This window comes from Carya illinoinensis, chromosome 11, assembly GCF_018687715.1.
Source record: "Carya illinoinensis cultivar Pawnee chromosome 11, C.illinoinensisPawnee_v1, whole genome shotgun sequence".
Classification (NCBI taxonomy): domain Eukaryota; kingdom Viridiplantae; phylum Streptophyta; class Magnoliopsida; order Fagales; family Juglandaceae; genus Carya; species Carya illinoinensis.
The window spans coordinates 37,594,251-37,610,722 of record NC_056762.1 but is presented as its reverse complement, the minus strand read 5'-3'; the positions used below and the strand labels follow the sequence as shown (position 1 = coordinate 37,610,722).

General features: G+C 35.6%; 2 protein-coding genes across 2 annotated transcripts; both read right to left on the bottom strand.

Annotated features, from left to right (window-relative positions):
- Positions 1-5,591: 5,591 nt before the first annotated feature.
- On the bottom strand, positions 5,592-7,210 carry LOC122282848 (transcription factor TCP9-like). Its single transcript, XM_043094896.1, has one exon. It carries the CDS (start codon positions 6,933-6,935, stop codon positions 5,712-5,714), a length of 1,224 nt encoding a protein of 407 aa, XP_042950830.1. The 5' UTR covers positions 6,936-7,210; the 3' UTR covers positions 5,592-5,711.
- A 2,811-nt stretch (positions 7,211-10,021) lies between these two features.
- LOC122280985 (hydroxymethylglutaryl-CoA synthase-like) lies at positions 10,022-16,261 on the bottom strand. Its single transcript, XM_043092152.1, has 12 exons — positions 15,990-16,261; positions 14,705-14,811; positions 13,938-14,070; positions 13,259-13,402; positions 12,354-12,512; positions 12,016-12,089; positions 11,836-11,911; positions 11,643-11,698; positions 11,451-11,538; positions 11,221-11,361; positions 10,904-11,053; positions 10,022-10,546 (listed from the first exon to the last, which is right to left on the bottom strand). The coding sequence occupies exons 1-12, from the start codon at positions 16,050-16,052 to the stop codon at positions 10,331-10,333; spliced, it is 1,407 nt and encodes a 468-aa protein (XP_042948086.1). The 5' UTR covers positions 16,053-16,261; the 3' UTR covers positions 10,022-10,330.
- Positions 16,262-16,472: the final 211 nt, after the last annotated feature.

Here is a 16,472-nt window from a genome sequence, read left to right as displayed (position 1 = left end):
ACATGCATCAAAAACCTCCAATCCACCATATAATACGCCTTGCTCATATCAATTTTTACCATGACATTTCCTCCCCTCGCACTCTTATGTAAAGAAATTAACATTTCTTGAGTAAGAGAGATGTTTTGAAAAATTCTCCTACCCTTCACGAACGCACCTTGCTCGGGAGAAATTATTTTGTCAAGAGACAAAGCAAATCTATTAACAAGCAATTTAGCAAAAACCTTGTAAATCACATTACAAAATCCTATTGGCTGAAATTTATCAAAGCTACTCGGCTCCTTCACCTTTGGCATAAGAACAATGAAGGAAGTTATATAAAATCTGGGTAACTCATTACCTTGAAAAAAAATCCTTCACAGCCAACATTACATCCTCTTTGACAATATTCCAACAAGCTAAGAATAAAAAGGATCCGAAACCATACGAACCCGGGCAACTATCCGCCTCAATCGAAGATAAAGCCTCTCGCACTTCACGTTCCTGAGGCATCTCGTTCAAACTACAATTGTCATTCGACGTCATCACTGGCCAGACCAGATGATCCAAATTCGATAGCTCACCTCTATTTTCTTGCGCCAGAAACCAATCAAAAGTATTTACTTAACTATTAAGTAAAAATAAATAAAAACCTACAGTCGGCCACCATCGGTGACCATCTTCTGTAGGAGAAGCAATTCCCATTGTTATAAAGCATGCGTCTTGACTATGCATGCATGAACTGAAACTATTCTCATCATCAAGCCCTTTTACTTCAAAATTTTCATAACTATATATCTTAAAATAAACAAAGGCTCAAAATTCAATTGTCACGAAAATTAGATATTTCATAATAGCCACCAAGTATAAAATAAAAATAATAGAATATAATCAGCAACCTTATAAAATATCGAAGTCTTAAGTGGTTCAACTTACAATTAATCTTGCACTTATTTATTGGCAGAGCCAATTATTAAAATCATTCAAACTCAAAACACCAAAATGATTCATCCATATAACTCACACACAAAAGGAACTTTCTATTGATGTTGAGCTCTATACAGTATAAAAAATTGTTATATACTATACTATCATCTCATCTCATCGTCCTTTATATTGATGTGATATTGTTTATCAATTTTTAATATATTGTTTTAAAAATAAATATTAACATATATCAAAGGTTGAACAATAATATCCTGTTGATACATTGAAATATATATAAAAAAAAAAAAAAAAAAAAAAAAAAAAAAATTATTAATACAGAAATGGACTTTAGAGTTTGGACAATTAGTGGGATATGTTTGTGGCTTCCACTCTTATCCTCATCTGGGCTCCATATGTTGGACCAGAAGTATTATAAGGTCAGGCCCACATTAAAATACAAGTTCCATAGCTTTTTATTCTATTTTTTCTTTTTTAATATTTCCCGAGGGATTTGACCCCGTAATAAATAGTACTAAAAAAATGTTGGCACGGTGGCTCTTAAGTCTTTACTAATTCAATCGGACAGCCCAACTATCGTGGGTCCACCGGTGATGCAGCTATGGGCCCAAAATGGACCCCTCGATATAGCTGTCAACATGTACTAACTTCGAGTGATCTGACAACTTCAACTTGTGTGGACCCACCAACATGTTAATTGACCCAATTTCTGTTTTTGTTTTAGGATAGTAACAGCCGAAGTAATGTTTTTTTAACTCTCTTTATTTTTCTCTACATTATAAATTACCTCATCTTCCATTTGTTAATCTCTTAATATTAGAAGATAGATACTAAACTCTCAGTTATTGGTTTCTTTTTGGCTCCATTTGGGGTTAGATGAAAAAAATTATTATAAATTCTTGAATATTTTAACACCAATAGAAAAATATTACAGACACAAATTAAGAGATTATATAAAAGTAAACCTATAAAATAACATAATTTCATATGATCTATTAAATCTAGTATTTTATCATAAAAATTATTTTACAATCTGACATATCACATTATTTTATGAGTTTATTTTTATATAATCTCTTTATAATTAAAGTATTTATCTACCAATAACGAGTGAATTATAAGCCAATGCAATACAAATTTGCTCTTCCAATGCATAAGCCAAAAATAATTGATTAACCCTAAAAAAATTCCTTTTGGATGGGTCTTGATTACGATGTGTTCTTTCTCCTAACATCTCTATGTATTTTTTGCGTTTCATGAAAGATGAGCATATATATTTGGTTGGAATATAATCGTGTACTCAATGCCATACATGTACATATATGTGCGCACTTTTAAAATTAAATCGAACCGAACTGATCCAAATCCAACCTTAGTCGAAATCATTCTCAAAATATCTTCCTGCATCTATAATACCCATACCAAAATGAAAGTGAAATGTAAAATTCATGTTTTCATTCTAACTTCATGAAGAGCTCATATGAACATGTCAAGTAGACACTTGGGGGAGAGTGTGCACTTAAAAAAAAAACCCGTGCTAGTCCATATCAAACTCTTTGTCTGCCAACCAAAATTGTCCCCCTTCCTTTTGAATTGCACTCGTAACAATTTTATTTGCCTTTCAAGCTAGACAAAAAGAAAATAAAGTCAATACATTAAGCGTGGGAGAGATTTGAACAAAGTGAACCACTTATGATTCGTGTTGGCTGAGCAAATTGAAACTATTTGATAGTGATTACCTGTTATTAGTTACTCATGCCATATTATGTTCAAGCTTTTGTTATGATGATATATATATATATATATTATGGATATATGCATATGAAAAATGATACAAGTACAACACTTTTTACGGTGAAAAAAACTACTTTGCCTTTTAATTTATATCACTTACTTTGTCACGTGTTGCCTTGTGGTTTATTAAATAAAAAATATAAACATAAAAATATAGAGTGAATATAATATTTTAGTCTTCATACTTTTGTGCTTTCGGGCGTTGTTTTCAATGGACAAAATAAATTAAATAAATTAGGAGATATTGTATAATTACCCTTTTATAATTATTTTATAAAATATTTTTAATTTAAAATATAGTTATATAAAAAGTTACGCGGATTATTACTATAAGAATGAAATATGATTACCAAAATAAGATCATTATTATTTGTTTTATTTTTCTAAGCAAAACGTTAAGTTTATTAAATTCCTTGGGGGCAATAAAATAGTAGTCCAACTTCAATAATACTTTTAAAAATTTAAAAAAAAAAAAGACTGCATAAAATAAAATGAAGGGCGAGGATTACGAGGACAGTAATTTTAATATGTAAGCATGGTCCCATACAATGAGGTGGACCACCGTGACCCAAAAGAAAAAAATAAAAGATGTGGAGCCGTGGTCCACAAATAAACGATAGCCGTGTATGGCAGAGGGTCCACTTTAAAAATAAGAAAAAGGTAGAAGAAGAACAGGACGTGGTGGAGCCCCCCAGTGTCAAATTGTATCGTGCTCCCATCTCAGGAAAAAAATAAAAAATAAAAAAAAATAAAAAAAAATAAAAAAATAAAATTGAAAAAGAAAGAAAAAACACGCCAAGGCAAGTGAGGGAAGAAGAGAAGCAGTAGCCCACAGCAGCAGCAGTAGCAGGAAGTTAGACTAATTGTTGGTTGGGGGTCCACAAATATCGAGCCCCACCCACCACCTCCGATAGAGAAGGCCAACCCCTTGCTTGGACCCCACCTTCCTCGGTGCACGCGTACACCTCCCAATCCTATCCATTTTGACAGCTTCAATCTTGGCCCCACCGCCTTCCCACCGACCCAGTCGCACAGCTCCACGGATTTCAAACTCCTCCTCTTTCTGTTCCTCCACGAGTGTGCAAACTACGCGTTCTGAGCGACCCAATTAATTGACGAGATGCTAGACGTTGATGTCGGGTGCGTATTCTACACGCCCCACTCGCTGTGCGTGATGGTGGCTGGCTTTTCACTTCCTCCATCGGGCTTTGTTGACCCACCATTTGGAGGTGGATCCCACCACCCACGCACAACTAATTCCCACGTGCGACACTCGTTACTTTTGGCTTGCTTTCTTGTACGGTCAAAAAACCTCTCTTTTTTCCCCTCTGAATTCTATGAGTCTGTCTATACCCATCTGGTCGCAGTGTGACCATGAAAGTTCTAAAATTGATCCAAACCTCCGCTTCCAAATGTTTTTTTTTTTTTTCTCCTCCTCCTCTTCCTTCTCCTTAGTTAAAATTAAGTATAATTAAGGAACGATTTGTATTAATAAATTATCTCATCCATCTTATCATTATAATTTTTTTTAATTTTTATATTAAATATAATAAATAATTTAATTTTTTTAAAATTTTAAAATAATAATAATATTAAAAAATAATAACAATATTTTATTTAACTTTCAACTTTTATTTAAAACTATCTCATCTCCTTTTATTATCCAAACAATCTCTAAAATATCCAAAATTCTAATGAGTAGGAGCTTGTTTGGAATTGAGTTTGAAAGCTTAAAAAGTATTTTTAATTATTTAAAAGCTCTTTTAAAGAAAAAAATAAAATATTTAGTAAATTTATAAAAAGTGTTTTAATCATTTAAAAAAGTTAAAAATTTACTTTTTTTTAAAAACACCAAATTGAAACTTTTATCGAAAAGCTCATGCAGATAACTGTATATTTTAAAAAAATTAATATAACTAACTTTAAAAGTACTTTAGTGACATGATTATCAAACAGTAAATGACTTTTTAATAATAGAGATTGTTATTAAGTTATAAGTTATAAACCCTAAAGTTTTAAACTATATTTTTCACCGTAATTCTAAGACTTTGTATATTAACTATGTTTTGACATAAATTAATATACGTCAAAACATGACTTCTCCTTTGTACTTTGTACTGTTTAGAGGCTGAGAGTTTATTTAAATAACTATCTCAATAATAATAAATAGTAGTAAAATAATTTGAGAATATATAAGAAGAATTATATTTTCAAACGAATCCTAACTCTTAATAGATGTTCAATCTATTTATTTTGTTGTCCCAACTCTCTTCTAACTCCAAGGTGTTCAACCTCTTACTTATAACATTTGCTCCTATGGCCATGAATCTGTCTCAGTATCAAGCTTGTGCCTCACATGGAAATAATACCCATATCTGATCCACTCTCTTTAGGAAACCCAAAAAATCAAAAGAACGGAAATGTACAACATTTGTTCGTAATAAGGTAGATTGCATTGAACCATAAAACGAGTCACAGCTAAGAAATTGGGATAGTCCCCGTTGCAACCTAATTCGAGACCCATTATGTTAGGTGGTGCTCCATTTGGTACCTAAAGTATCTTCTGTTCTATAATTAACGTTGCTAATTTTGGTTTAGGAAATTACAAAAGAAAGAAAACGTTGTTTATTAATAGTGTTTATTAATAGTACCAACAGACTAATGTTTTTTGGTAATTGACTACGTGGATTTCTCCATCCGCAATAAACAGGTGCTCGTACGCTTTGCTGTTGGCTGGCTTAGCTACTCCCTGCGCTCAAAGTGTCCCTCTCGAAGATACATGCTTGTTCTTGGGCGATCCGTGCGATTTGGAAGGCGATCCCTACTGCTCAAAACATAAACTATATTTGAAAACACAAACTCATGAACAGAAATTAAATAAGAAAAAGGGACAATTTTCTCATTGTTCTTATTATGTTTCAGTGGAAAATAGCACCCGAAATTGTGAACACTAAACCCACTATTCCTCTCTATCTCTCTCCGCCTTCGATGAACTAGAGTTTTTGCTGGTTTCCAGCCCGACCCATCAACTGCAACTCCTGCTTATCATAAATCTCCAATGAAAAATCTCTAAGCATTTGAGCCTTACTGCCACTACTACTACCATTCCCACTCGAACTCACACTCGCCGCCATCGTCGACGACGACTTCTTCGCCACCTTAGCTCCGACAGAGCTCGTACTCACAGCAGAGTTCGACACCGCGCCCGGAGACGGAGCACGCACCTCGACTCCAACCGGAATATTCATGTTCGCATTCGCATTCATACCACCGGACTGGTTGTTTGCAGCTATGAATGACGAAATTGGCCTCGCCGACATGTTGAATACCGTAGGAGCGAATGCCCATATCTGCTGCGGGTTCTGATTGGTTGGTCCAGCTGGGGTCTGCGGGATCATCCAGAAAGCATTGGCTGGGACCATCATGCCGGCGTTCCCAACGGCCCAGACAGGGACCAGGCCCGGTGGGACTGTCGGGGTGGCCTGCTGCACCGGTGCGAGAGTAGAGGGTTGTGAGATGGTATGCGAGACGGCGTCGCTTACGTCGACGAATTCGCTATTGGATGGTCGTTTTCGTTTCTTGGCTGTGGTGGCCGTGGCGGCGGCGGAGTCGTCGTTGACGTTGTGTGCGTTGGAGGTGGTGGGGATCTTGAGGGTCCCACCGACGGATACGGCAATAGCGGGGACGGTACCTGTCCCGGTTGCTTCGATGATGGACTGCTCAGCGTGCTCCAGGAGCCACCTTACGGTCTCGCCGTCGGACTTGTGCCCGAGCTCCCGGGTCAGCTGGAAGATTCGTGCGGCGCACGTGGCAGGTATTCGGATCCTCCGGCCACGTCCCTCCACCTTTGTGTGGCGGTCCTTAGTGGAGGACCTTCTTGCGGCGGTCGAGCCCGGCATGGGCATGGGAATCTGCATCTGCATCGGCATGGCCGCGGGGACCATTCCGCTGGACTGTCCTGGTGGCGCCGCCTCCTGCGGGTTCTCCTCGTCCGGGTCTGACGGCGGGTCCGAGTCGAATGGCTCCTCTTTCAACTGTATGCCTTGAAACGCTGCCGTACGGTCTGAATTTTGCACTCTGGAGTGCCCTTTGTGATCGGTGGCCAAGGTGGTGGCGTTAGGGTTCTCTTCTGGGTCTCCGGTGCTGGTGCTAAGATCGGAGGTACCCCCTCCGTCGTCGTCATGATTCATTTCGTGTTCTTGATAAGACGTCGTCATTTCAGGAGCCCAGTCAAGAGAACAGGAGACGAGAAAAAAAAAAAAAGAGGAAACTTGTCTCTTTTGACGCTTGGAAATGGAAGAAATTTGGGACGTTTGCTTCGAGGGAATCCGAGGGAAAGTTAGGGTTTGGTCACAGAGGATGAGGTGAAGAGGGACTTCTTGAAACGGTAATATAACAGAAGGAGATTGAAGGAAGAGGAGGAAGAAGAATAGATTCCGAGAAGAGATTACAGTTTTACAAAAGGCTACAGAAATAATAATAACAATAATAATAATAATAGAAGTAATAAAAAAAATATATATATATATATACACGAAAAATTAAACCCTAGACTTATTGGTTGTGATGTTGATAATGGTAGAGATTTGACGGATAAGATTCGATCAGAGAGGAGTTGTGGGAATTAGAGGGTGCCACGTGTAGGGACCCACATGGTGACCTTTGGGGTTGTCATACTGTCCCCAAGTAGTGGACCAATGGGGACAGGTGGGGCTGAGGGCTAAACCAATTGGGTCGGAGAGTGGTGTCAGAAAAGGTCTGAAAAAAAAGGTTGGGCTTTCCCGGCTTATTTAATGGATTTCATTGGCTCGCACCACTTATCCAATGGTGGTCCACTCACTAAAGGCAAAGGAATTCACTTCCTCCTCCTCCTCCTCTTCTTCTTCTTATTGTTCTTCTTCTTAATCCTCCCTTTTTTATAATTTTTTTTTTACTATATATTCATACAAAGGATACATATTATACATTATTGATATCATAATATTTGGTTCACAAACTTACAAATTTATTTCACTTATCAAATTATGTCACATCATAAAAGTGTCGTATGAATCTAATTTTTATCATTCTCATTATAATTAGTATTTACCTCCTTATTATTACAATTAAAATTTTTTATTCTTCTATGTTTAAATATAGAACTCTTTTTCTTAAAGAGTTCTTGGAGTTCCATCCTGAATAATTTATAAAATAATTATTGAGTTTGGCATGATTCCAAAATTATTATTCTGAAAAGATAAAGAATATTTACAGTTATAATTTATACAAATCTCATGCATTTTACTTGAAAGAAATGAGATCAACCATTAAAAAATAAAAATTTTATGTAAATCTTATATTTAATTAATTTAAAAAAAAAAAGGTGTAAAATTTACCTACCTTAAAACTGTTTATACTTTATAGCATTACTATTCAGAACATTGTAACCAGTTAAAGTGTCAAGCCAACTCGTAAACATGCTCTCTAAGTAATGGCTTTGATTTGACTTGCCAAAAATATATATATATATTTTTAAAATATATATCTGATTTGCATGCTCTAAAAGAATTTAGAATACATGACATGCAGTCATGAAAATGAGATTGTCATCTGTATGGAGATCAGAAATCGTGAGCCTTGCTTGCTGTAAGAAAGGTGTACAAATGGTAAAACTTCTTGTTTTAGGTTGGGTTTGGGTAGTAAGAAATGTTGTGAATAATAGTAAAAAAGTAATAATAAAATATTGAATAGTAGTAAAAAGTAATGAATAGTGATAAAAAAATAGATAAAAAATAATAATAAAATAATAAATAGTAATAGAGTATGTTGAGAATATCTGAAATATTTTCTGTATCCAAAATAATTGGATCGGGAACTAAACCAACAAAATTTGAATACATTGGTTGACTAATTTACATCAATTAGTAAACCGACATATAGGTCAATAGGCTGACATCATATCAAGAAGGAAAAGTATAGTTGCAAGTATACTTGTGTACTAATCTATGCACCAATATGATGTGATTAGTCAAAAAGTAGATTTTATTGAAAACAGTGTTAATTTAAATTTTAAGTATAAATAAATCAGTATTGGTATACAGATTAGTGCGCGACTGTGCTTGTATGTAACAAAACTCTATAAAGAAATCCCTACTACGTATTGTTTAAATTTGAGTTGATTTATAAATACTATTATTTTGTAGATCTTATTAAGATGTGTTTGAATGTATAAAATAGTTTGAGATTATTTAGTTTTTTTTATAAAAAGTTAAAAAAATAATAAGTTTCATTAATAATTAATTTAAGATGAATTGAACTTACTCTAAGAACCAAACATAATCTAATTGTCTATCTTAGTTAGGCTTGGTTTGATTTGGTAGATGAGATATCTCATTTTATTTTTTATAATTATTATAATTTTTTCAAATTTCTATACAAAATATAATAAACAATTCAATCTTTTCAAATTTTAAAATAAAATTTATATTAAAAATTTATATTCTAATAATATTTTATCAAACTTGTAACTTTTATCTCATATCATTTGTACAACGAGGATTTAATATTTACAAATGCCTGTCTTTTTTTATTTATTTTTTAAATCTGGGCCGAAGAGCAAGTTCCTCAGGTTGTCGTTCACAAAAAACTTAGTGTATTTTTAAAGAAAGTGATAAATAATTGAGTATTTGACCATGAAACTGACACATTTTTTATTTTTTTTATTTTTTTAAATCTTGTTTAACACAAATGTGACGACTGGAGCCATCCTAAAGGGGGCAAAAGACATTAGGCATTACTTGGTGAAATGGGATCTTTTGTAACAATCCCACTAGGCAAGAACCTTTCCCAAGTTGTACAAAAGCCATTGCTTTTATGTTCTTTTTTGTTTTTTGTTTTTGTCTGAATAATTGCTTTTATGTTCTGCTAGTACTGAAAAGGCCACTGCTCTGGTAGAAATGGTAAAGATTATTCCAAGTATTTTCAGCTGGAAGAGATTATCCCGCACAACCATTATTTTCTCCTTTCTTTTTCTTTTTTTGTGCAAAAGAGAAACAGAAAATTAGATCATACGATCAAAAGTAAGACAGTGCTTCCCATCCTGAGCAATATAATATCGATTTTGGGTTTTACTCTCACTTCTAGGAGACCGTTCCCAAGAAGGCTGCCTTTTTTTCTCTCATATAAAAAGTACAGATAAAGTTAAAACCGAAGTAGCATCTCAAGAACAATGGTCGATTCTTCATCAAATGGCATCAAGAAAATAGACACACTCCAGTTCTTTAAAGGAGCTATGAAAACTGAGAACGATATAGGCACATTTAGGTTGACTTAACTCAGGCTTTAATATCAAGGAGTTCAGCGTTCGTTACATTACAATCATCCACCTTTTAGTTTGAACAATTACGAAGTAATGATAATTGAGATAAGCTTCATTGAAAAAGAAAGAAAGAGAGAGAAATAAAGAACCTTACAACTCTTGATGCTGAACAGACTACTTGCTTTTTTAGCATACAAACTTAAGAAAGGGTGTTCTTTTTTTGTTTGCTGAATAATGAAAGGGTGTTCTTACTCTACTGACAAACACCCCCTAACATGCATAAGCCAACTCCCTGGCATGCATGCTGTATAATGCTCAGTGGCCATTGGCAATAGAACCATTCTCACATTGGGTGCCAGTGGCACTGTCTTTAGTCTTCTGGGCATAGAACCTCCGATACATGGAGTCAACTTCTGTCAGATAGAATGTGCCTGGCAATAAAAGGCTAGTGTCCTTGCTTGTCACAAAGTCCTTGCCTCCATACCTGTGCTCCATTAGCTTCATGGTTTCAACAAACTTCTCTGGGAGGAACTGCATGAATACCACATTACATTAAAATGGATGAAAACTACATATACCCTGACTAAGGTAGAAAGTTGGGAATAAGAGGCTTCTAAGTTTGGGTTCACCATCTATCGATTGTTCTTTGCACCTAACTAATCTTCTTCATCGTTTAGAGACCCTAAATGTTAGCATCATACTATTTAACCTCTTGTGCACAGGACACCCCCGTCATGTAATAAAAACAAGGCAAAAGTTTTAGACAATGAAACATTGGGAGAAATTAAGGATATCCTCATGCTGCCAAGGCTTTTAGGCAGGTACAGTTAAAAAACTGCAACCAAGACTACTGAAAATTTATTGTATTTAGAAGAACGAGAGAAATACCTCATTCCTTGACTCCAACTTCTTTTTGACATCCATCACAGCGGCAATGTTTGATAAGCTAAAGGGATGTTGACCCTCCTGGAATTTCAGTGAAAACATAGTGGCAGTTAAGCCACTCCCATATGAGAATAATATCACCCGCTGACCTGCCTGCAAATTATTAAACAACAATCAAAACCACAAGGAAATATGAACATTGGAACAGAGGAAGCAAAATAGTTGGAACTGTGGGTCCAAAGGGCCCAGCCTTTGAGAGGTTCCCCGACATAAAAAGAAAGGAAGCAAAATAGTTGAACTAGAAAGCAAATAGAAATTACCAATGTGTTGTGTTTATTGTGAATAAGGGATGCAAATGCTGCATAGAGAGATGCAGTGTACATGTTGCCAACTTGCTTCGGCACCAAAGTGGTTGGCTGCACCTTTGCATCGTATAGGGACTTCGCAAGTTGCTGGGTTACCTATAGGTATGATAATATTTATTTTCATCAGGAACAAGTTCAATCTTAAGAATGAAATAATAAAAAAATATTTCAGAGTTCTAGAGTACCTTTTCAAGGTCCCGGCTCTGGTAGCTTTCATCACCAGATAATGTTGAAAATGGCTCCAGCTTTTCTTTAGCAACCTCATCAACAGAGCTGTAAATAGATCAGATATAATTATTCACCAAGTACACTCGAGTTAATAGATAAAATTTATGAAAACCAGAGGTTATAATTCCTAGAGAGAACAAGAAAAGAACCTGGCATTCCTCAAAAAGTCATTGTACAACAAACGAGCAAAGCTTTTCTGTACAAGCTGTACTAGTTCAGAGAGAGAGAAAAAGAAGAAGAAGAAGAATTAGACACCCAAGCTATTGTTTTAAGCATTTTTGGATTACAACTGAGTCCAAAGGAGAAATTGGTTGCAGGTCCACAACTGGAAACATACTCTACCTTGTTATAAGGAGAATGAAACACAAAATATTCAGCATCAGAAAGGGAGAATTGTTTGCCTTCCAGTTTTTCATACCTACAGAATGCGAAATACTTAGGCATTTGCTTGGTACCCTATTAATCATCAAAATCTCTATTGAAACATAGTTAAAAGCTTTCAGAACTTCCGAGGAATCTTACTTTTTACATAATTGTTTGTAGCAAGAATCAACAGCCACGAGATAACATGTCTGAGAAAGCTTCCCATCAACAACCTGCAATCATACTTATCTTAGAATAAAAATCACTCCAATGCAAAGCTTGTTCACCAAATGGTGAATCATGTTGGTTGAAAAGCATGCGGAAAATAGAAGTAAAATTCAAATCCCTATAATCCTGCATTTCTAACCAAAATCTAAAGAAACAGTACAATCAGGAAAAAGCAAAGGAAAAATTCACTGAAATGGAAATTTACGATACCGTATCAACAGTAAATGTCAATAGCAACATATACATAAAATGGAATTCAGAAAGATTACCGGATATTCACTAGCAAGGTTTGGCTTGTAAAAATCATAGGCATGGGCCATATAACTCCCCCTAAATCTGCTTTCAAAAGAAATGGGAGCATCAGGTCCTATTAGTATAGCAATAGCAGCTGCTCCTCCAGTAGGTCGGGCCGGTCCTTCTGCATAGACCTGATAAAGAAAACTATACCATTAGATGGTGTATGGTAGACTTTATAAAATAATAAACCCATAAAAATTATATATGCCAATGATGGATTAAATCTATGCAGAAGACCTGGAATAAAAATAGAGGGTACATTTAGTCAGACTCACAGGTAATAGTTATTTGGTGGGGCGTAAAAGCAGATATACCATGGGAAATGAGGGACATTTGGGCAGTATTCTGTTACTTAGGGATGCATATAACGTTAATATATCTCATGTGTTCCGAGAGGCAAATCAGGCAGCGGATTGGTTAGCAAAGCATGACGAGAGGGAATGTCATGGAAAGCTCCAACTATCAGACGCTACTAAGAGCAGTCAGGGGCCTATTTTCCATGGACAGCGCGGATTTATCTGCCATTCACTATAAATAACAAAAGACTTGATGCATGGTTCTGCTGTGGACTTGTGTAAAGGTTTTGTTTTATTCTCATGTTATCAAAGAACTTATTCATAAGGTTTAGTGATGTAATCAAGGTATTCCTCCATTAAAAGTGAGGATCATAAATAAAATTATGGGGCACTGTCCCCTTCATATAAAAATAATTATAAAAAAGTACATATGCCAATTAGAATGATTTGTCCCAGTGAAATAAAAATCACAAATTGATAAATTGTTAAATTTTGTATATTCACTATTGAAGAAATAAAGCAAATCTGCCCCTGGACATTAGTCCAAGGCAACATATAACTTTCGAAGGAAATCATCATACCGCACTGTCAGTGCACACAACAAGTCCATAGCGTCCATCCCATGAACTGCTCTCAACCCAGTTGACACAATTGAATAAAGCTGCTGTTCCTCCATAGCATGCATTAGTTGAGTCAACGCCTTCAATGTCAGTATTTCCACTTTTCTGTTCATTCCACAAAATTATGGAGCGGTCAATTAAAATCTTTCAAGAACAGGCACGTTAAGAAGTGATAGGACTTGAAATACCAACTAAATGAATCCTAATGTTTGAAAGGGAACAAGCAAGAGTTGCGATTTGAAACGAAAATATATGTATATATATATACACATCCAGACGAACCCCTTGCTCTACCTGATAACCCACTCTTGTGTGTGCCAGCATCCAGGTTCCTAAAAGTTTGGGTGAGTTTAAACCAGCTTTTATTAAAACTTCTAGCAAAGTTCCATAACTAATGCAACAAATTTCCACATGAATAACAAAGATTATTCATCTCACTTCACCTAATCAAGAAACTTGTTTCACTCCTACCCTTTTTTTTTCACTTCTACCTCAACTGAGGTTTTAATACTACTATTATAGATATAGGTTCTAGAGAACCATCATACGATAAAATATTCAATGTCATATTTATTCAGCAGAAACAAGCAATTAATTCCAATCAGAAGAGCATGTGTATTTAACTGTACCAGAAGACTACCTCAAAGATTTGCATCAGGAAGGTCTTAATTGATTTGCTCTTGTCTATAACAGTCTCACTGCCTACTTCCAGACGACCAATCTGTTTGGGATCAATCCCATATTTCTCAAGTAGGGAAGTAATGACGGTCAAACTGAAAATTGAAGAGTCAATAAATATAGAAACTCCTCAAGATGCTATAGGACATATTTATTATTATTATTATTAATGTACTTTTGAAGATCAAATGACTGTAAACAAATGGGCATATACAAAGTAAGAGTCAAATAAAGATAAAACTACATATCAACATGGACCCTTCTAACGGACACAGTCTAGCATGGTAGCATGAAACATAACAAAAGTACTGTCACACAAAACCAAAAAAAATAATTTTATTTTTTTGATGCAACAACGACGGTATACCATGTCATATGGCAAATCTATTTAGTATTTATTTAGTATTTTTTCCTTTCAGAGTTGCCAACTGCAGTCCAAGAAGATAAACTTGGCATGGTTCCTTAACCAATTAACAGTCTTATCATTCCTAAACTGAATAAGCAAGGTTCAGTTCTCAGCTTCTCACTGAAAGTTTTATTAGACTATCAACTATTTTTAAAATGAGGCACCCTTTCAATTGTCATAGTGTTCTTTAAACTTCACAGAACATCACTAGATCATAATAATTCTCAACTTAATGCTGACTAAATACAATGAAAATATGCAAACTAATACTAAATCTGTTAGCATTATAGAATAACAGCGAGGGTTGAGCATAGAATCAAAACCTCATTGAGATGACATCTTCCACCTCAGTACAAAAGGCCATGCAATCTTGCCCTAGTCCAATTGTGTATTTCCCTTTACTTGCACCATCATGAGCCTCCAACACTTCCTATTTCCCATACAGAAAGGAAGATATGTTCAACAGGTGAGGCAAATTTCTGAAGCTTCGTTCGCAAGAGCACACGTGCAGGTCAATATAACGCTAGCAAGAATTATATCCATTTCATACATTAAAAAACATGGGATCGCTCTCATAACCAAAAAAACGTTCCATATTTTCCTATGAACCATGTGCTTACTTGTTTTGATTTATTTTGAGTCCTATAACAAAAAATAAAGGTTAACCGTATATTAAGATATAATTTTTTATGGAAAATAAATCTTTCTAGTTTGAATTTGGTAGGCCTTCTCAAATAATGGTAGCAATCAATGTCTTAATTTCAAAACAAAACGATCATACTTAAATCTATCACCATTCTGCAATTACAAGTACGAGAAGATATTTTACACCGCCTTTGGAGACTAGTTGTTGTTGACTACCTCCAAGAAATCAGAATTTTGACTAAATTACCAAACTTTCATATGCAATTCATACTTTAGAACCACACTTAACTATGCGAGTGAATATCAAATCCAGTCACCCAAATTCAGATCAAATACAAAGAAAAATACCACGCATTTGAGCCACCTAAAACTATACCATACACAAAACTGTAAACATGTTATTCCTCCATTTACGCACCGAGAAAGTTCGGGAAGAAAAGATTCTGTTTGATTCTCGGGAAAGTAAAGAAATAACACTGTAAAAAATAGCTCAATAGCTTCCTTGAGCATATGTAAAAAGTAGATTAGTTTCCTTCGTCGTTTTATGTCCTTTCCAAAAACCAAAACAGAGAGACCGAACATATGAGAATTCTAATGCGAAGAACTCAATATACATTAAAATGTTGATACACGAATTTCCATTAATTTCATTCAAATAGTAGGGGCAAAAAAATAAAAAGCAGGAAAAAAAATCCCGCCTCCAATTAACCATATGCTTAATTTGAGCCAAAAAAAATGCTCAGCTCAATTTGATCTCTTTTTATTTTAATCCAAAACGACCCATACAAATCCCACACCCCCCAAGAGAGAGAGAGAGAGAGAGAGAGAGAGAGAGAGAGAGAGAGAGAGAGAGAACTTCGAAGTTGGGCTTCGTTTCCATTTCCCCCGTTTGTCAACATCCAAACAGGAACTGAAATAAGGCAGAGAGAGAGAGAGAGAGAGAGAGAGAGAGAGGGTGGTCACCTGCTTAATACAGGTGGTAGGGAAGTAGATGTCCATTGCGAGGATTCCCACATTCTTTGCCATTTGTGCACACTGATTTCCTTTATCAGATGCAAATGAGATTCGAAGCAAGGAACTTCTTCGTCTCCCCTCTCAAATGAGAGTAGCTCCCGGTTCGGCAAGGTGGAGGCTGGGAGAGAGAAACCGAATCGAGGAAGAGACTCCCAGAGAAAAAGAAAGCAGTGGCGAATGGCGATGCTTACATGTAGATGTTCCTCCCCGGCCTCTATCTAATATATATAGAGAGCCAACTGGCCAAAAAGTCCTCTGTGCAATCTAAATCAGACGAAGGAGTTTCCTGCCAAAATGAAAGTTCACACCGATCTCAATTTCTGACCACCTTTTACATCTTAATTACATAGGTTGCCATTACATGTGGATGTGGCGTTAAATTTGGGAATCCTATTTGTTTGTCGAGCTACGAAACCCACGCCACGTGTACAT